Consider the following 19,780-nt stretch of genomic DNA (forward strand, 5'->3'; position numbering starts at 1 on the left):
CATTAAACATTAGACCTAGCTGCCTTCTAGGAATAATTTTGCTCAATGGCGAAATCTTAAACAACTAGTAGAAAAAATGAGTAAAAATAAGAAGGAAAAAGCAAAGTCCTGGCCTGCAGTCATGCAGTCTAAATCTTGCCTCATTAGGATATCCATATCAGAAGACAGCAGCAGGAACTTCAGATAACAGAACACCTCAGCCACCTGCTTGTACAGACCTAGCCTTCCTCTCTTCCTCACTGGGATCATACACTCCTCTCTGACTGAATGTGTTTGCTCAAGGGGAAGTGGAAGTACTAATGAAAGCCTGAACATGACACAGGATGAATCTCAAGTCAGCCAACTATGCAATATTTTTGTACCAGTCATTCACATGAAATACTGATTCAAAAATCATCCATGATAGAACTCTGAGTACACATTAAAAAAGCAGCCAAAGATGTAGCCTTCCATTACCTCTTTTTACACATTATAGTGCTTGGCTCAAAACTGTGTGGTTTTGTATTTTTTTTTGAATCCTTCATAATGCAGGACAGGCAAATTTAACTGCAGAGGGGTTAAGCAGCAGCAGTTCTGGAGCACTGGGTTTACTTGAGGAAATGAACTATGTCCCTAATGGCTTTGTGAGTCTGTACTACAGAGCTGTTCAGCCGCTCAAGAAAGCCACCCCTTACGGAATTCAAATTTTTGTGTTACTTTAATTCTGTTATGTTATACTGTCTAAGGAAAGAATTGTCTCTGAGAATACTGAGTACAGAGAGCTTAAGTCTCACCAGTGTTTCAAATGTGTAATAGGAATGTTCCTGTGCAGAGACCCAGAACAAGGAATTTAGTAAGTGCATGGCCATATGGTTTTCATTCAAGTACGCAGGTGCTTACCTTGTTCAGAATCCCCAGTAAATTCCCCAGCAGCCACTGAGTAACCTGTTTAAAGATAAATTTAAAAAAAACAACCCAACTTGATAAAACTTTTTTTTCAAACAATATGCAAGGACCATCAGATTTGTATGTTCAATGGATCTGCTGAATACAAGTTTTCTAACATAAGTATACTAAAACTGTGTGCAGAAAAGGAAAATTGTTTATCACACTACTATGACTAAATTAATGGCAGGTTTGAATGTATAAGAAATTGATCACTCTTCTCCAAAAATGAGCTTCTACATCAATGACACTTACTAATTCATCTGAAAAAACCACTAGGTACTATGGTGTTTTGCCCTAATAGCTATTGACACAATTCAGGTCTTCATTATTGCTCTGTAATTTGCGAGTGTCCTGGCTGAGCTTTATTTAGAAAATAGATTTCCAAAGATGCAGTAAAGCACCTCCTGGAGCTTTAGTAAACCTATGAGACAGTAACTACTGTCACCGTAAAGAAAGACTTCTGGATTTTATCAGGGACTTTAATTTCAAATCTATGGGAAACAGTGCAAGGACACACCTTCAAATTCCACTGAATCTCTTCTATAAGTGTGTGAAGAAAAACCTGCCTTACATGCAGAAACATGTGAGTATCAAGAAAATGCTTAGAGATCAGTACTAATAAGTAGATCAGGAGCCTTTTTTCCATTAATTGCATAGTATCTTCAAACTGACTTGTTACCCCTTACTTCATTTGTATCTTTTAAATATCAGTGAGAACAAATTGGGTATTCGTGTAGTGCTGTACAGAACTGAATTTGAATTTATCTAATAAAAACATAGTATCTTCAAATTGACTTTTGTTACCACTTACTTCATTTGTATCTTTTAAATATCAGTGAGAACAAATTGGGTATTCGTGTAGTGCTGTACAGAACTGAATTTGAATTTATCTAATAAAAATTGAAATTGTCTTTAATTATATTAAGTTTAATCCATCATCTTGCAATGAAAAAATACATAAATGAGCAAATTTTGTATTTCTGCCGTTTCTGTAATTATTTAAGGTCAAATAATAAGAACCCTAACAAGCCATTCAAGATCTCAACCTTCAAACCCTGCTGCTGTGCATCATTTTAAGATTGTTAGTAATCTCACTGAAGTAACCAGCAAACTACTGATTTGCTGTTGGGCTTAAGGCAAAACATGTTCAAATCCTCTCACAGCTGGGACAATAGTAATGTAGGGCCTGTTTTCATACTTATGTAAGACCCACCTTTTAGAACATATTGTTAAGTCACACAGAACTCAGCTTACCCATGTAATTGTCATCATATGAGGGTGGTGCCACTCCTGTTTGCTTCTCTCGTGCCAGTTTCCTCAGAATATCCTTGAAGGAATAATTTGCAATGATGTCCGCAATGCTTGCAGTGATTACCTGACCTGGATTCAAACAGTTTCATAAATGAAAGGGACTAAAAGAGGGCCAGATTCTATAAAACAGGGCTAGCAGAACACCAGAACAGAGCAGAAAGGACACTAGTACTGCACAAAAAGTAGATAACTTCTCTCTGGCTTTCTCCATTATTATCCTGGAAGTCTCAAGAGTACACATAAATCATTAAAACAAGGCACTGAATCTCTATTGAACCATTACAAAAACACCTTCAGACCCACTTTAATCTACTAATTCCAACTAAAGTCATTGCACTGTACAAATGTAGTAGACCAATGAAAGCAACTTCTCAATGGAGAATTCAAAGCTATCAATTCCCTACAATCACAATCAATTAGATTTTCTTTTTAAAAAATACAAAAACACACATCAAAGAGGCTGACAGTGGGCAAGCTGGTAGGCAGAAGCTGGGAATCATACATGTAAGAACAGGTTAAAACAAAAATAACCTCTTAATCCTTTACTGAAACAAGTTTCTTGTGTAGGTAAACAGGGTTTATCTACACAAGAAACTACATCTTGGAACCTGCAATGATGCCACAAATTAAATTAAAATCCATGTAGATAGCTATAAACTGTTGTGTTCAAAAACAAACAGTAACAGACATTTTTAAAATTTTACATTTGTTCTACAAATATTAGCAATTTTTAAACCTGCAGTATTTCTAGGGAAAAATTCAACTTATTAATTAAATTACAAATACACTAAAATGCCAACATAAAAATAGTTCTCTGCATTTGTTTAACTCCCTATACAACCCACATCCTGGATTTTCATGGCTTATTTTTATGCTCAGTTGCTTGTTAAGCAATTCTTTTGATTTGTTGAAAATAAGATCAGAGACTGGTTATCTTAAACCAAAAAACCAGTGGAAATCTAGAACAACAATACTTTCTCCTTCACACCTTAGATCCAGTTAACCAGCCAGATGAACATACCTTGCCAATAAAAACTACCGGGCCCGCCTACTATCAGGTCTCCATTCTACAAAAAGCAGAATGAAATAAAATTACACAACAAAAGAACACAGCAAAATGGGAAAAGCATGCATGGGAAAAAATCAATTTAAATGACCAAAATAATATCAGAATCATGATAAAGGAGAATAGCCATGCTCAAGTAAAGTATGTAGGTGCATGGATATGCAGGAAAATCCACAGTTAAAAAAAAACTTAAAATCACCCTATGCATCTGCACTTGAATAAAAGCCATTTATTTTACCACAAATAAAACATTTCAAAAATTGCTGCTTAATTGTAACAAAACAAAGTTAACAGAAAAGAAGGTGCTCCAATTCATTGAAATAACAGCAATGTTTTACAGAGAATTATACAATGCAGCTGCAAAACGTTCAAGAGTGGCAATGGTCAAAGTTACCTGAGGCACTGGTGCTGTAAATAATAGATAACAGCCCAGATAACAACAATTGTGCAAAGTTTATCCTTTCTTCCATAACACTGTTACTGGACCCCCTGGGCATTAAAGAAAATCTAGTCCTTTCCCTTAGGTACTTTCATCTCCACATGAGAATGGTTTTACTCAATGACTAGTCTGCCACCAAAAGCATCCTTATGTAGGCTATTTCTGTGGATCTGACAGCTTGGTCAGAGAGCCAGAAAATTCGATAAGTTTTCTCAGAATAGGCCTGGAAGACTTTAGGGAGCTGGAGATAAACAATGATAGCTTATTATTAAAAACAACCTGCAGGTGTTGTTTTCCTGCTGTCTGTTTTCTTGTTATTCTCAAAGATTATTTATGAAAGGGTGTCTTGTTAATTAGCCAATCAGGGGAGATGTATTAACTAAATGCCAATCAATCCACCTGTATCGAACTGTGTATGAAAAGGAGCAGTCCGAAATAAACGGGTGCTATATGCCACTCAGCCTTCTGGTGGCTTTGTGTCATTTCTTACTAAACAGTGACATATTTTAACTTTTTAAAACTAATTGATGCCTGCCCCACTGCTTCCTGAAAGTCAAGTAAAGCATTTTAAGTGGGACAGACTGAGACAGAAGCATATAGCAGTTTTTATCTGTAATTATCTGTCAAGACAGACTGAGACAAAGTGGAAAGCTGCAGAGAAAAGCAGGTGCTGATTATTTATTTTTATTAATGAAACAAGAAAGTTTGAAGCTTGAAAAGGAGGAAAGAACTTGCAACAACTTCACAAAACTTTCCTTATCCGACAGCATGTAGATAAACTCATGATCACTGAGACAGCACTTGAACCCTGCAGATATATCATAATGACATTTGGTCAAAATCTTTCAGAAGCAGAATCTCACCTTGTAAAAATCTAAGCTGAAACCCGCTTGACAAAAGCCTTGTCCTTCAGGATCTGCATTGCCTGCAATTATGAAGGGAGAAGCATTTTATTTATTTTACAGTGCATGTGGAAGATAACACAGATACTCCTGGTTATGAAATGCAATACTGCCAAAATATGTGAAAATACAGATTCTTTTTTAGAAGAGGCTGAGCAAATCAAGACCTTCTACAAGACACTGATCATGTAGTCCCATGTGAACATTTTGAAAAATAGGACCTGCTACTTGGGAATTCTCTTCCCACTGCCAAGAAAGGACCCTTGGAACAGCTATCAAGGATTCAGTTTTCATTTAGCTGGAGATAAAAAAGTAAAAATCTCAACAAGACTGTGGAATGCTCATCACGGTCTGTCATAAAAACAAAAATAAGTGTTTACTAAGGTGTTCTCAAAAAACACTGATATAGTGTAAGGGTCAGGATGTGTACATGGAAAAACAACTTTCCTGCTTCTGACTACTTCTATTTCTATTCTCCAAATCCTTATACAATTGTGCAAAGTGTGCTGCCCTGCATCTAATGGCAATTCCATGTGTGCCATAGTGCCAGAAGACTGCACGATTGTGAAACTGAGAGTAGGAAGGGCCACTTGAACTCTCTCTTCAAACAACATAAGCCTTTGCTGAAGGCCCAGTGAGACATCAGTAAGTACCTAAACCAGATCTTAAGGACACCATTTCTTACAGATTCACCTTCTTTCTGTGCCTGTCCATGCAGAGACAAGGATTAGGCTTTAAAAGGAAAACACAACAGAACTCTGCTTAAAGCCCTACTACAATAGGCATAGAATACTGAACAAGATGAATGACTGATAATAACCTAACATGTGGTATTTTCTCTAGACTTCTAGGTGGCTGAATCTGGTTCAGAATATGCATGTGATTTATCCCTATTCCCCAAGAAGCAAGGCCCAGAGACAGCTACCACATCCTCAGAACAGCACAGAAGAGAGTGTGGAACAGCAGTGTTAATGTCCATGGCTTTCTTCCATGCTGAAAGCTCTTCACAAATGAGCTCTTGTGGATAATATTGGCATGAGTGATGATACAGGCTTGTGTGTTTCTATGCAGGGTCTGATCTTCAAATCATGACCTTGTGATGAGACATTTATACTCAGCATAAGTATGAATAATTGGTTTAATATGCTGTCTGGTTCTTATCTAGATCTGTTTGCTATGTTTTAAAGCCACAAAAATTGAACCAATTATAGCTCATTACTATAACTGCACACACTTAATTTACTTAGTTTCTCCTCTTTCAATTAATTATACAATACAGCATCCAATTGTAGGCATATAGTTTAATGCTACATTTCCTTACACCCTCATTCAATGCAATTACATCATACAGTAACCTTCATTCAATCAAGACTCAATGGTGTGAAGACTGAAATAATGAAAAACTTAGTGCAAAATCAATTCCTTCAACACAGGACTGCTCATATTAATACTTACTGTTGCGACAAGGTGAATATTCAGCATAGGCACTGAAGTTCTGAATTGCTACATAGCAGGTGCCAACAGGGTCCTTCTCAGGGCTGTCTTTAAGGGTTCTCCAATGATACAAAGGAGCACAAGCCTATAAAAACAGAAACACAAAACAGAAGACACATATACCTTCACACACTCTTGCATCTGGCAAATGTAGATTTTAATAGGCTGTGTACAAGAATTCTCTCTTGTATCCTTCAAATAGTAACAATGACAGAAGAAAATGCAGGATCACTTCTTCATATAATTTCATTATAACTTGAAAAGCACACTGATGTTTCACTTTTAGCCCTTGGCAGGTGAAATTTGTCAAGGACTACAAGTCACATTTAAGTCATGTTACAAATACTCTCTGGGTCTGCTTCAGAAGTAATATGTTTGCTCTATTACTGCTCATTGCACAGGAGCTGATCCCATAATTTAAGATGCATATGACATATATGTGGCTGAAGGCAATCTCAGTTGTGTCCTGGTATGCTCTAAGATAATGGGTGTAGCAGCAGAACTGACTCCACTTAGCAGGAGATTTGTCAGGTTGTTGTCATATGGTTGATCACAATCATCACAGTGTCTGCCTGGTAATAACCCCTTATAACTCCCTGGTTCAAATCCTCATAGACAGCATACAGTTACAAGGCATTCAACAGGCTGAGTGTATAATTTTTTGCTAAAGGAAGCTTTGGCTAGATATTTAGTCTTCCATGTTCAGCAGTGGTGTTACAAACATGACAAAGATAAAAGATACACAACTTGTGTAGAGAGAAGCTTCATCTTTTTTGAAGGTAATCCAGATAGTTAGAAAAATAAGAACAATAAGCTCTCAGGTCTGCAAGTCATTCCTCAGTCTCCTGTGCCCTGAAACTTCTCATTGCCTGGGAGCATGAAGACACTACTTCTCCTTGCAACCTTGCCTCTCTAGGACGCAAATAAAACCTTCATTCATGTCCTGTCTTGTGCTACTCTTTCAATTACAAAGCTGTCTACCTCTGGCAAGGCATTGCTACTATTTACAATATTGTATTACCCTTCATTCTGCAATTAGTACTAGCTAGTACTGAACCACAGTGCTACTCAGAGCATACCACCAGCCAGAGCTTGTGAGCAATGGCTTAAGAACAGGGACACTTCACACGCCCCTGCCTAGGAAACCTTGCATATTGAAACAGAGAGCAAAACCAGAGTGCAGCAAAGAGTACCATGTGTCCTGTGGGGGTAACTTTAGGTATATCTGACATCAAGCCAAATGGATTGAAACAAGAACAATATAATCATAAATGTTGACTTAATGCAGTTTACTATTAAATGTGTAGCTTAAAAAACAAGTTCCTGACAGTTTGATGACTTTTTTTTTTTCTCTTAGCCTACAAAGCTTAACAGACAAAGCTTTCCAGATTTGCTGTCCAATTTTTTTTGCCTGAGAAGTGTTGACTATATCTCAGCTTCAGATTCTGAGAAGAGTTACCCCAAATAAATGAAGTTTGGTCAGTACAGACACAGCACATCTGTTGGAGATGAGTTTTTCTAATCACTTAAAATTTCACAAATGGTGGAAAAAGATGTATTTTATTTCAATTTGTGAATTGTTTAGTAGAGTACAGAAAATGAAAAATGTTAATCTATTTTTAGAATTTTTTAGAATTTTTATGTTTGCTTAGCTCTGTAACAGAATAGGGTGATGTTTTACTCACTACCAGTTTCATATCAAAATCCTTCTGTAGGTTAACTACAAGGCATTCAATACAAGGGAAAGCATTTCCTTTCAACACGTCCTCCCGTATGACTACTTTTTAAGTAGTAATTGAAAGTTTTAATCAAATCCCAAGGTAAATCTTTGTTTGGTAATTGCAAAAACTTATAAAACTAATGACCAAACCAATTATTTTTACCACAATTCCTTCAGTGATGTTTTTAATGTAAACCTTAATGCAACTGGAAATAGAAAATGTCTGTGTATAAGCAGCATCACCAGCACTGGGCAATAAAAATACCTGCCCACTGTCGGGCCCCTATCAATCCAGGTGAAACATTCAGTGAAACTGGAGAACACATACTTCATTTTGATAGCCATCTTGATTTGGAGCTTTTTTATCAGCTGATTTTATCAGCTTTTTTTGCAGCTGTGTCACCATGGCTATGAAATAGCTCTTCCAAACACAGTAACGGTGACAAAAGAGGTGTTTTCCTAACTGAACATCAACAAGGTTCTTGGCCTTCAAAACACTTCATTACATTCAAATACATTCAATTTCACTACATTCTGTATTTAACATTCCGGATGTATCTTCATAATACCAAACATTTTATAGCAGACAGCTATCAGTTCCTGTGCATCTCTGAAATATGTCCATTATCTGTTAAAAAATATCATTCACTTCCACAACAATATGACATTCTGCTGTTTTCACATGGCAGCAGGATCATCTTCACTTGATCAGTTCAACCTGATTTTATAGGTTGCTTTTGTTTTTGAATTATATACATCCTCTGTTTTATAATTCATGCACAATCAGAGAGTTATTTCCATAATGTACACATAGAAAGCTATTAAATATATACATTTGAGAAAAATAAACACTATTTCCAATTTAATATCAAATGTGTAAGACTTACCACAACTTTCTCTTTATGAGCTTTGACTGTTGCCCCAAACCACTGATTTGTCTTAAATTCAATAGGTTCCCTGGTGCCATTGACTTTAATTTTCCTGTTGTCTGACAAAGAAAGAAGCACTATGTTGACAGCTTATTTTTAACACAAGTGAACAGATTAACAGATATATTACATTGCATCCACTTGTTATCATCCAAACCATTCAATAGGAAATTTACTTTTTATTATCATTTAACCTTTTCACTGGTCAGCAGAAACCAGCTTAAATTCACACCAAAAAATTCAAAATAATAACACTTAAACTTTAGAAAAGAATACACAGGACTGGAATAAGAAATGCTGTGTTTCCCCCTGCCAAAAAAAAAAAAAAAAAAAAAAAAAGTTTACTTGGAATTTGTGGTGAAGAATGAGCAAGAATCTACAAAAATAGGTGAAAAGCCCTAAAAAGTTTTCTCAGATGTGATAGAAACTTTCCATGTAAAAAGCATGTTCCATAATTAGATTTTGTCAAACAAATGATATTTCTCAGCATGCTTATTCAAAGACCAACACTACAGATAGCAAAGGACTTAGTTTTTAACAGAATTACATGTGTACACACTGTCACAAGAGACAGCTTCCTAATGTTTCTTTATATACACTCTTGCAGATGTCAGCATAAGAGAAGCCATCTGGGCAAAGATTCAGGCCATTTATAATGCATTTCAGGTTTTAATAAAAAGCAGACAACCCTTCCCTTCACCCTCAGTTCTCTGAATTAAACTGATTTCCCATATGTTCATGAGCTATGCTCTTCCCTTACCAGTCATTCCTAATGAACTTTTCAATTTATACATAAGAAGGGCATTACTCCTACCCCCTTGTATCTGCATTTCCTTGTCTTTGTTTCTGGTTCATGTCAGGAGGGATTTCAGAAGAATCAATCCTTTTTAGTCACTCGAAGTCTAAGTGAAAATAAAACCACATACTGTATTCCTTGGAATGTTTCTTTAAAAAAAGTAGCGTCAGATCATATTCTAAGGATTTACATACTTTTTAAATAACTGAGAAAAAATACAGCCAACATTTTAAAAAGTCAACACCCCTTGGGATTTGCCCAGCAGGAATACAGGAGATACCTGAATGTTTTCTAGGATGTTAGCTGACCAGTGACTTCAGCTTATGGTAACCTCATAAATGTTGTAAACTGAATTAGAAAGAAAAATGCATCATACTTGGACAAAAAGGGTACTCTATCTCTAGTTTTTCCTAATAAACATGAAGGAAAGTTGAATGAGAATGAATCTTTTAAAGTCTGAAAGTCTCTAAGGAAACATCTTCCTTCATGCAAGTATTTGCTTCTGTGCTGCACCAATTACAGCAGCTACTCTTGAAGTTCATGCTCAGGGAGATAAACTTCAGGAATATTTAGCTCTTAAAAATTCAGGAAGTATAATTTAAAATTACTCTAAAAATATTGATTTTAAAAATACATTTTGTTGAAGTTAGCCCTAAACTTGTGTGGATGTGAGAGACAGTGTTTTTGACACACCGCATGGTAGGCTCTGCCAGCTCCTACCTAGTTGTTGGCAACACTACTTTCAATTATTTTTTCCAGTGAAGTCAGACCCTGTCAGACTTTAAAGGTTTCTTTTTTTCTTTTTTTTTTAATGCTCCAGCAGATCTGAATATGATCAATGTCCACAGATGGGGTCTTGATACAAACAAAACTTTTGAAGCTTGAAAATCAGCCATGGCCAGCTTACAGCTGCCAGTGCTAGCCTGACTCTGAGGATACTCGTGGCCAGTATTCTAACTTTAAAGGAGCTTACATTTTCAATCAAAACAACATATTTGTCTATTGGCAAAGCCTACCAACATTTGAAAAGAAATTAAATTTTAGAACTTGGACAACCATTTGCAGGATTTATCAAATCACATCTGAATTTACCAATAAATCTGCAAGAACTGTACATACACACATGCACAATCCCACCTCATTTAGTGGCATATGGTGTAGTAGGAATCCTTCATCATGTGGCATGGGATTTTAATTATAAAATAATTTGAAAAATACCACAGAAACACAAATTAACAAATAGGGTTTTTGTTTTTTTTTTACCCTGGATAAATCTCTTTTGATAGAAATTTTCTAATCAGTATTGCTTAGCATCCTTGCTAGAGCTATGGAGCCACGTTCCCAGTTTCTGAGGTTGTGCCATAAAATACAGTTTAGTGTATGTAACAACTAATCAGTACTTCAGAATGCTACAAAACATCTACTGCTTTCCATGTAACTTTAGCAAAATGAAGCAACATACACAATTAACTTTTCTGAATACACACAAGCTGTCATTACTGTGCCTTGCTGCAATTGTCCACTTCTAAGCTAGTCACCCACTTCCATGTGAGGACATGATGTAAGCCACTTCTTTTCCTCCTAAAGCAAAACTCTGAAAAGGTCAAAAGAATCATGGCCTAAAAATACCTAAAGTACCTTTTTTTTTTTTTTTAAACCAACTGTAAATAACCATGGATGACCATCTTAGATTAGACTCAGACAAATGCTATTCATTTACCCACATGAATCCTAATCCAGATTTAAAAACCCCTCAAACCTGTATATTCCTCAAAGCAGCAGTATCTAAGCATTTCAAAGTAGCATGTCTGTATCCTGACAAGCCATTATATGACAGGGAAATATCTCTCCTAGTACTGTTTATGGACATCTGAGGCCCACAGGCTAAGTCTACACTGTACCTTACCCACAGCTATATTTTTGTGAGGAGCAAAAACTTGGTGGGAATTCAGGCTGCATTCACGTATCATCTTCTCTTCTGGAGGAGAGTGCCTGGCCCCTTTTAGGAAGGAGTCCAGGCTATCTTGTGTCCTGATATGTGACACTAGTGCAAAAGTACAAGCCAGCAGCTGGGCTGGGCACACAACGCCTGAGCCTGTCCACAGAGAGGTCCAAGGAGTGCCTGAGTACCAGCTGGACTGCTTCAGAGCCAGCCCAGGAGCTGTTCCAGACAGTCAACAGTCTGCATGACTCGCAAATTTGGCTTGAGACGCAGCTCTGGAGTCACTCATAATGATACTGCCTAAGACTGTACTGCAGACTAAGGCCCAGACAACCAGGAGTATGCAAGGAGCAGAGATATTTACAAATATAAATTTAGGTATGAGGACATCCTCAAATTGCATTTCAGCAAACCCAAAGGACCTCGTTTTCTACTGCAGGAGCCATGACTCCTATACATGGTACTGCCCTACAATCCAGCTTCAGAAGCAGCTCTGGAGATACAGAAACATGATTATGAAAACCAGCATTCCTTCACCCAGTTTTTTAGCTGAGGTACCTAGGCGCTACCAAACGGAAAAATAAAAAGTCCCTTACTTTGCCAAAACAGTAATTGGACAAATATAAAAAATTTGAGTTTGGACAGCAAAAAGCAAACCTATGTTAAGAGCAAGAGCACAGATTCACTTGTAGGAATTAAAGCCTGAATCTAGAGCAGGTGTTAGTGCAAATTCATCATTTACACATATTAGAGTAAATTTGGTGCTTTCTGTGGGAATTGGTCTCCTCTCAGTCACTAAGTCAGCACACCATAAATACCTTAATAGGCATGAATAAAACATTTCCCTTACTAATATATTTTTTGTACTAATTAATACCTGCATAAGAGATGTAGGGCAAACACTGGTAATTACTGCTTGTGATTCATTCAGCTCTTGAAAACTTCAGAGTAAAAAATGAAGCATCTTTCATAATTTAAAAATACTCAAATGAACAAAAGCAAATCAAGGTGGTGATCGTTCAAAGGTTGGACTCCATGATCTCAGAGGTTTTTCCCAACCTAAATGATTCTGTGATTCTGTGAAAAATATTTTAGTTAAACTTAACACAGGAAAACAATGCTTCTAGTCAAAGCAAAATACCTGTCTATGTAATACACCTGCAGCTCTTTTACATAAATTTTCACCATTCTGGGATTTTGAAAAGTATTATGTCTAAATGCTCTGGGTCTATTTGCCTGTATGTCCTGGATAAACACAGATGTCCATTAACCAGGCATCTGCAGCAGGTTCAGCTACACTCTCCCCTCAGATCTGTGCCTACATCCATGATAGAAAATCCCTTTCAAATACCTGTTTTGATATATCTGTGTAAGCATCTATACACATCCATCATATAAAAATAAAATTAAAATACAATACATGGATTTCATATATTGGTACATAATTATATATACACAGAGTAGAGGTGAACAATTACCTAAATCTATCCATATTTGTATAAAATGTGAATACAAATGTATAAAACAAACAAATATCTCTAAAATTTTATACAGGTAAAGGAAAGTCAATATCCCTGACATGGAGATAACACTTGGAATGTTATGTACAATTTTGAAACATCACTACTTGCAGGTGTTTGGCCCAAAGAAGAAAAAGCAAAGGATGATCTACTTGTGCTTCATCCAATGTTCAATAGGTAGAGAGAAGGAAGTGCCAAACTCCCATTTGAGGTATGCAGCAAAAGGAAAAGGGGCAGCAAGACACAAGCTGCAGCAGGGGAATTTCTGAGTAAGTCTTAAGCACTAGAAGAGATTCCCCAGAGAGACTGTGTCTCTCCCCCTCTGGGGTGGTTTCAGAAGCTGGCTACAAAAGGCTCTGAGCAACCTCAGCTAACTCTGAAAGCCACTCTGCTGCATCACTGGTGTTCTGGCTTACAGAAGGGAAGAGGGAAAAGGAAGGGTCCTGGCATACTTGCTCCCATATTCTAGAAGTGAGGGAAACAAGGGAATCTTGACAATCCTACCACCATATCACTGCCACAAGAGTCTGATGATACCACCTGTTACAAAGCAAAGGTAACTCAGTAGCTTTCACAGCATCACTGGTATTAGATCCTCCCCAGAGAGACTGAATTCAAATGCACAGCTAAACACCAGATATGATCTAGGGAACTGAGCCAAACAACTGCTTTTAATTAATGCTGGGGAAAAAAGGGACTCCAAAGTGTTGAGGAAGAGTAAGGATATGCAAAACAGTGTCATGATGAGAAGAGCTGCTTCTATATTTAGATTTATCTGGTTCTGCAACAACCTATTTTATATCTGGTTTTTACTGCAGCTTAGCTGCTATTCATATGAGTCATTTTAATTTAATAGATCATATCTAGAGAGCTTCACTTGGACATTCCATGAATCAAAAAAAACCCCAAAAATAAATCGTCAAACCCAGCAGAATTTTTTTCCCTAAATACAATCTGATCAAAAACAAATTAAGACCTCAGGGCTTGAACTAACACAGCTAAGAGTATTTTTTCCTTTCTTTAGATAGGGCTGAGACTTACAAAAGAAACTCATGAGAGTCTGTTATAAACCAGAATGCCACAAGTGAACCATGATGTTCCAGATAAGGTCTTACTGGCATAGTGGACTAAAATGTGTCAACATTTAAAAGTGCAACAAAGTTCTCTCTCAGCAATTTCTCTTGAGATGCAAATTCTGTTTTATAACAGGATTCTAAGCTTTTCCCAGAGTCTTACTACCTCCACAGCTAATAATTTTTTCATGTAACTAAAGCTCTCAAGTCCCACAATACATCTTCTCCTTATATAGTACCTGGGTTCTGTTACAATCAGCTCAACTGCTGGCCAGATTAGCTTATGTTTTTTATCAACTGCACGCTTGGTCAGAACTGATTTACATCCCCCTTCCCTGCTCCTCTTCAGAGGGTGCTCAGATTTTTTCCAGCTAGTTTAGAAAAATACAACCTATTTTAGTAAACCTGATAGAGTTAACTGATAGCAAAGAAAACACCTCAGCGTGTTCCAGAAACTTAAGGGAAGGTGTATCTGGAATTCTGCCTTCAGGACCTAATTTAAAATTTGAGAACTTAATGCAGCCTATTAAGTATTATAACTAAAAGTGACCTTAATAATGAGTTTCCAAAATCTGAACTATTATCTTTTTACCAGATTTCAAATGCAACAGTGCAATTTAGGGGGTATTTAAGTCTGCTTCTGGCTGCAAGATGCTTTGAATGATTCAGAAGTTGCCTAGTTAATCAAGAGAGGAGAAAGTTTTCTTGATATTGCTCTCCTGCTACCTCTCCTGGCAGCTGAATGGAAGAGCACACAGTTGAAACACGAAATTGTAATTCTACCTCAGTGTTAAGGTAAAAATAGTCATTGTAAACCCATTTCATACAGAAGAAACTGAAAATAAGTTAGCTTTGTGTAGGCAAGAGAGGAAAGACAGACCACAAGCCTTTAATATGATGCCAACGCTTGTTTCCCTATCCTCTCATTGAGTTTCAGAGTATCACAGCCTTACACTGCAATGCAACCGGACAACTTCACAAAGTAGGGAAACAAGGGAGAAGAGTTGCTGCCCTTCAATCTATATTTCCTGGGGTAAGGGGATACTAAAAGCCCTTCCATTATACTTTATCTCAGTTCCCTGCTGCAAAGGAGCACGTTAAAGCACCCATTGTGCTCTCAGGGGCAGTGCTTTGAGCTTCTTCCCAGAGCCTTGACCCTGGCACACAGATTTAGGGAGCTTTAAAGAAGTGCAAACACAGGACTGCAGAGTCAGTTCTGTATCAACAGCAGGAAACACAGAGAGTTCCTGCTAAAGCCCCTTCTTGGCTGCAGGCCACATCACTGGCCAACCCATATGGGAATGTCCGGTTACATGACTTGCTTATGGATGGGTCAGCTCAAATCCTACATGACAAAATTTCATCCTCCTTCCCTCCTTTTCCCCCTCTTGCTTGTCAGAAATGCTATTTCATCAATAGGATTAATTACTGCAAGCAAATAACCTCATTGCTTTGGAAATCTCTGGGTTAGCTATCATGAAAAGCAGAGATAGGTGGCTTGAGAAATTAGTAACCATCTGGGACAACTTCCTCTAGAGCAATTTCAGTTAGGTGATGTGGCTTTTTGTAATGGGCTGCAGATACTCCTGCACCTCAATTAACTCCAGTCAAGCCATCTGCTCAGCAGGGTAGTTTAGCCCACATACATTTCCACATGTACACAGGTTATGCAGCTGCCCATAGCACTCAGACCATCTTGGGCACATGCACAGTGCCACAGAGATGATTTCAGCAGTAGTCTTGAGTATCATTGCTAGTAGTAAGGAGCTGAGTCTGTGTTTGACAGGTTAAATATGGCACTCAACAGTAGTCACGCATTTTTTAAAGGTTTTTTTGTATTTTCCACTGGGAATACAGTGTCTACTCCCTCATCTGATCTTAGCTTCTGAGGAAAAATAAAAAAGAGTAAGGGAGCTTCATAAACCATAAAGACTTTTTTTTTTGGTAATTTAAAGCTTACACAATCCAAAAAATGAAGTTAATTAATACTGAGTGCCACAGTCTGTGCAGTAAGAGGGAGGTTACCTGCACCTTGCCAGTGACTGGGTGCATCCCTTGCAGTGTCATATCCCTGATCCACTGGGAAACACTGCAGTTGTCTCCCACCAGTGTCAGGATGTCAGATTCAGTTGGGCCTGGCACTCATGTTCACCCTTCAGGACTCTATGGCTCAGGATATAGAATGACATTTTTTAAAATAACATTTTAGTTATTTTAAAAATAAAAATATATTACTCACATAACTAAATAAACAAACAAAAAGATCCCTTTAACCAAACAGCCTTTACAGGACCAAATATCATCCTATCTCAACACTGAACATCATAAAATTAACCTAAGCAAGACTAAGTTTTTAACTAAGGCGTCTGTCAATGACTTGGTTCCCTCATATCACCTCTTGAACAAATGCCCCCTCTTTCCAAGGCAACGAATAGTTTAGAAATTCAACAGATTACTTTTTTTCCTCTTTCCCTTTCCTGATTCATGAGCGTGTTCATGTTCGTCATAGTCTCTTAGCAAGCCTCAAATGTTGGTGGAGAGATGTTTTGTTCCTTTTTAATTAACAAGCCACTCATTAAACACTTCAGTAACTGTAAAATACTCGATAACTATAAATTAATATGAAGTAACTCCACACCACAAGATCTGAAAATGTCCAGAATCTTGACTTAAAGCCATCGCAGAATACTAGTCAGTATCCTCACTGATTTCATTTAGTAGGACTGTCATAGTAACAGTGTTAATACAAATAACACAAAAGCATTTGCAAACAAAGGAATCTCACTTGAAATTAGCTGTACTATTTTTGTGGAAACAGAAATAATCTGTGCAGTTACATATGAGTCTTAGATGCTCACTTAAGATACTTGTTTGTGGCAGTAACAGTCCAAACATCATCCAAGTGCACACACTGTATATTCCCTCCTCAAAGGCAAAACATAACTTGCATTGAATGCAACACAGCTGAGCTTCATTTGTGCATCCAGTCCTCAGAATGAGAAGATATGAGCCCTCATGCTCGTACATAATTTAAGCCTCTGTCTTTCAACCTCTTGGATTTGTTAATCTCTTAAATTTTTATGTAATAGTGAATGTTATAGTTTCTGTGACCTGAAGCAATTTCACATATTGAACTTTGAATATAGTATATGTGAGTCTGCCTGACTTTGACAAATTTTTTAGAATTTAGAAGTCCTCCCCACTGAACTTTTGAGGCTGAAAAATGGCGATTTAGCAAATTCTTGATCCACTTGTTGGTTCACACTGCCTTTCTGTCCAGTTCTTTCCAGTTCCATTCAGTTTATACTTCTGAACGTAATTAGGAACACCCCAAATTATTCAGTAGTTTTGATTTTTTTATTGTTCTTTGCTTAGCTAATCTAACTTAAAGATATTATTTAGTCAGAGTCAAGAAGAAAGTATTGAAAAATTGAAGCACTGCATAGAAATGCATCAAAATTAAATTTTTCAGCTCTGAAGCAGCCTCTGTAGTTCTTCTGTTTTGTTTCAGAAAACATTCTCAAAGCTTAACAAGACTTTTAAAGGTCTCCTACAAGGCATGAAACATTAATCTTCAATATTAAAGCTGCTACAACTGAACTTCTAGTCTTCTAACAACTTTTGACTGTTTCTGTTTTGGAAGAAAGAATAATCTTGTGGTAAAAGCATTGGAAGAAGAAGAAAAAGCTCCCCAGTCAGTTACAAGTATCATCATCAACTTTTTGCATGATCTTTGACAACCCAGACTGACTTCTCTCTGTTTATTAGAATAAATATGAAAAATGGGAATAGCAACATTTCTGAGTGATGTCATAGGAGAAGGCATAATGAGTACAAGATGCCTGTATAGGAGCCATGAACTGAAAACACCCCACGTATTTACCAAGGACTATCTAAGTCCCAGCAGGTATAACATAGCTAAAGGCTTTTTCAAAAAAAACTTTGTGTGACAGGCTAGTTGAAATAGTTTCATCTAGGACAGAGTTCATGTGGACTACTCTGCTTAGGGCAATAGTGGAAAAGAAGGAAAACTTGGCCCTGTAAATAATGGGTTTGGGAGAGAAAAAACCAACATGTAATATACATCCAGAAATGAGCAGGAGTCATGTAAAGCATATTGGAGATGGCCTTTCTGCTGCTGGCAGTGAAGAACTGGGCATGGCACAAGCCATGCAAACCTTCTTCCCGGGGTCCTTGTCTAGAGGACATTGCTGAATTGCACAAAATGACACCTTTTACTGTCCTGGGGACTGGAATTGGAGAGCCAGGGACTGCTAAACCTGCCCGTGCTGCCGCCCCTCCTGCAGGGACAGTGCATCTCTGCCTACAGCATGGCTGCTCTCTGGCTTAACTCCAGCTGTCTACAAGTCAGGATTCTAGCTAGGGGACACAACCAGCTCAGGAAGACTCAATGAACCACCCTTTGGAGATTCCACACTGAACTGTTGTGTGATACAGCCTTATTGGTATTTTCACTCCCAGTTTGTTTGTGTCTTTATTCAAAACATAGTATCTGCAAAAGAACAACTCTGTGAAGAGTATGGAGCTGTCCCAAGTTTCCCACAGGAAAGTCAGATGTCCTTCTAGGTTTCATCACTAGATTTTAATAAATTTTTCAAAATCCCTTCAAAAATGTGATGGAATTTTAATTTGGTCTGTAAGTTTTCTATTCAAACTTGAAATGATTTTGTATAGATAATACATTCCACTTTTGTTACATGAACTGTGTAACCATAAGATGGGAAATACATTAATATTTCCTCTGTTTCCTGGCTTTTTAAAAAATAAGTACACTCAGAACATATCACAATTAAAATAATGTATGCATAGTGTCTATATACATTTCCATTTATTTATATAACCAGATGCTGTACATAGTTTTACCTGCCCCAGTAGCCACATACACACACTTTATTTTGAAGAATGCTCAGCATGATGGGAAAGTCATGCTGATCAATATTCCTAGACACTAATGCAGTAATAAGATGTGGGTGGCTGGAGTTGGGAGGAGTAAAGAAAGGCACTGCTTATTTGCTACAGTTAAGTGAGCTCTTCTAATTTAACTTCTTTCAGAAAACAAACAAACAAACAAAAAAATGATTGTATTGTGTTCACATTTCAATAAACCACAAATATTAAGATTAAATATAACCTAAAGAATAATAACTTTCGCTTAACGGTCAAACTGTCAAAGTCTGCCTAAATAAAGGAAGCAGTTTTAAAGTCTCTGCAAACACTAGGTTTAAATTATTTCCAAAACCTATAAAGAGACAACAGAAAACATAAACAGCTTGAATTGTTTAAAACTTGTGTTCCCTCTAATTAAATAAGAAACATCTGTCTTGGGATTTTGAAAGTGGATATAATCTATCCACATGGTGCCTAAATCGCTTTGCATCTAGCTTCAGTATTCTGAAACAAAATTCTTGCTTTCTGAATAGAATTAAATAAGCATGCCACACGAGGCACTTCATCCATCTGAACGGCCAGAAATCCCCTCGCTGAAAATAACAGCAAACACTAGGAATCCTGTTATTTCTATGGTCCAGAGAAGTGTGAGACAAAGCTTTTGGGGCTTTGCCTTCTGAACATGCAAAAGTATTTTCAAAAGAAGGAATCTGCCACAAATACCTTTCAGCAGAGAAGAAGAAGGGGGGGGGG

At 37.3% G+C, this 19,780-nt stretch overlaps 1 protein-coding gene across 1 annotated transcript in view; it reads right to left on the reverse strand.

Annotated features, from left to right (window-relative positions):
* The window catches only part of ITGA8 (integrin subunit alpha 8), a 109,096-nt gene that overhangs the window by 88,461 nt on the left and 855 nt on the right, over positions 1–19,780 (reverse strand). Inside the window, exons 3-8 of the mRNA XM_041408882.1 lie at positions 8,747–8,847; positions 6,101–6,224; positions 4,607–4,668; positions 3,260–3,305; positions 2,182–2,307; positions 880–924 (exon numbers count right to left, since the gene is read on the reverse strand). Coding sequence (XP_041264816.1) covers positions 880–924; positions 2,182–2,307; positions 3,260–3,305; positions 4,607–4,668; positions 6,101–6,224; positions 8,747–8,847 — 504 coding nt within the window. The remainder of the gene's footprint in view (positions 1–879; positions 925–2,181; positions 2,308–3,259; positions 3,306–4,606; positions 4,669–6,100; positions 6,225–8,746; positions 8,848–19,780) is intronic.

Source organism: Onychostruthus taczanowskii, unplaced genomic scaffold (assembly GCF_017590055.1).
Source record: "Onychostruthus taczanowskii isolate IOZ18803 unplaced genomic scaffold, ASM1759005v1 scaffold3, whole genome shotgun sequence".
Lineage (NCBI taxonomy): Eukaryota > Metazoa > Chordata > Aves > Passeriformes > Passeridae > Onychostruthus > Onychostruthus taczanowskii.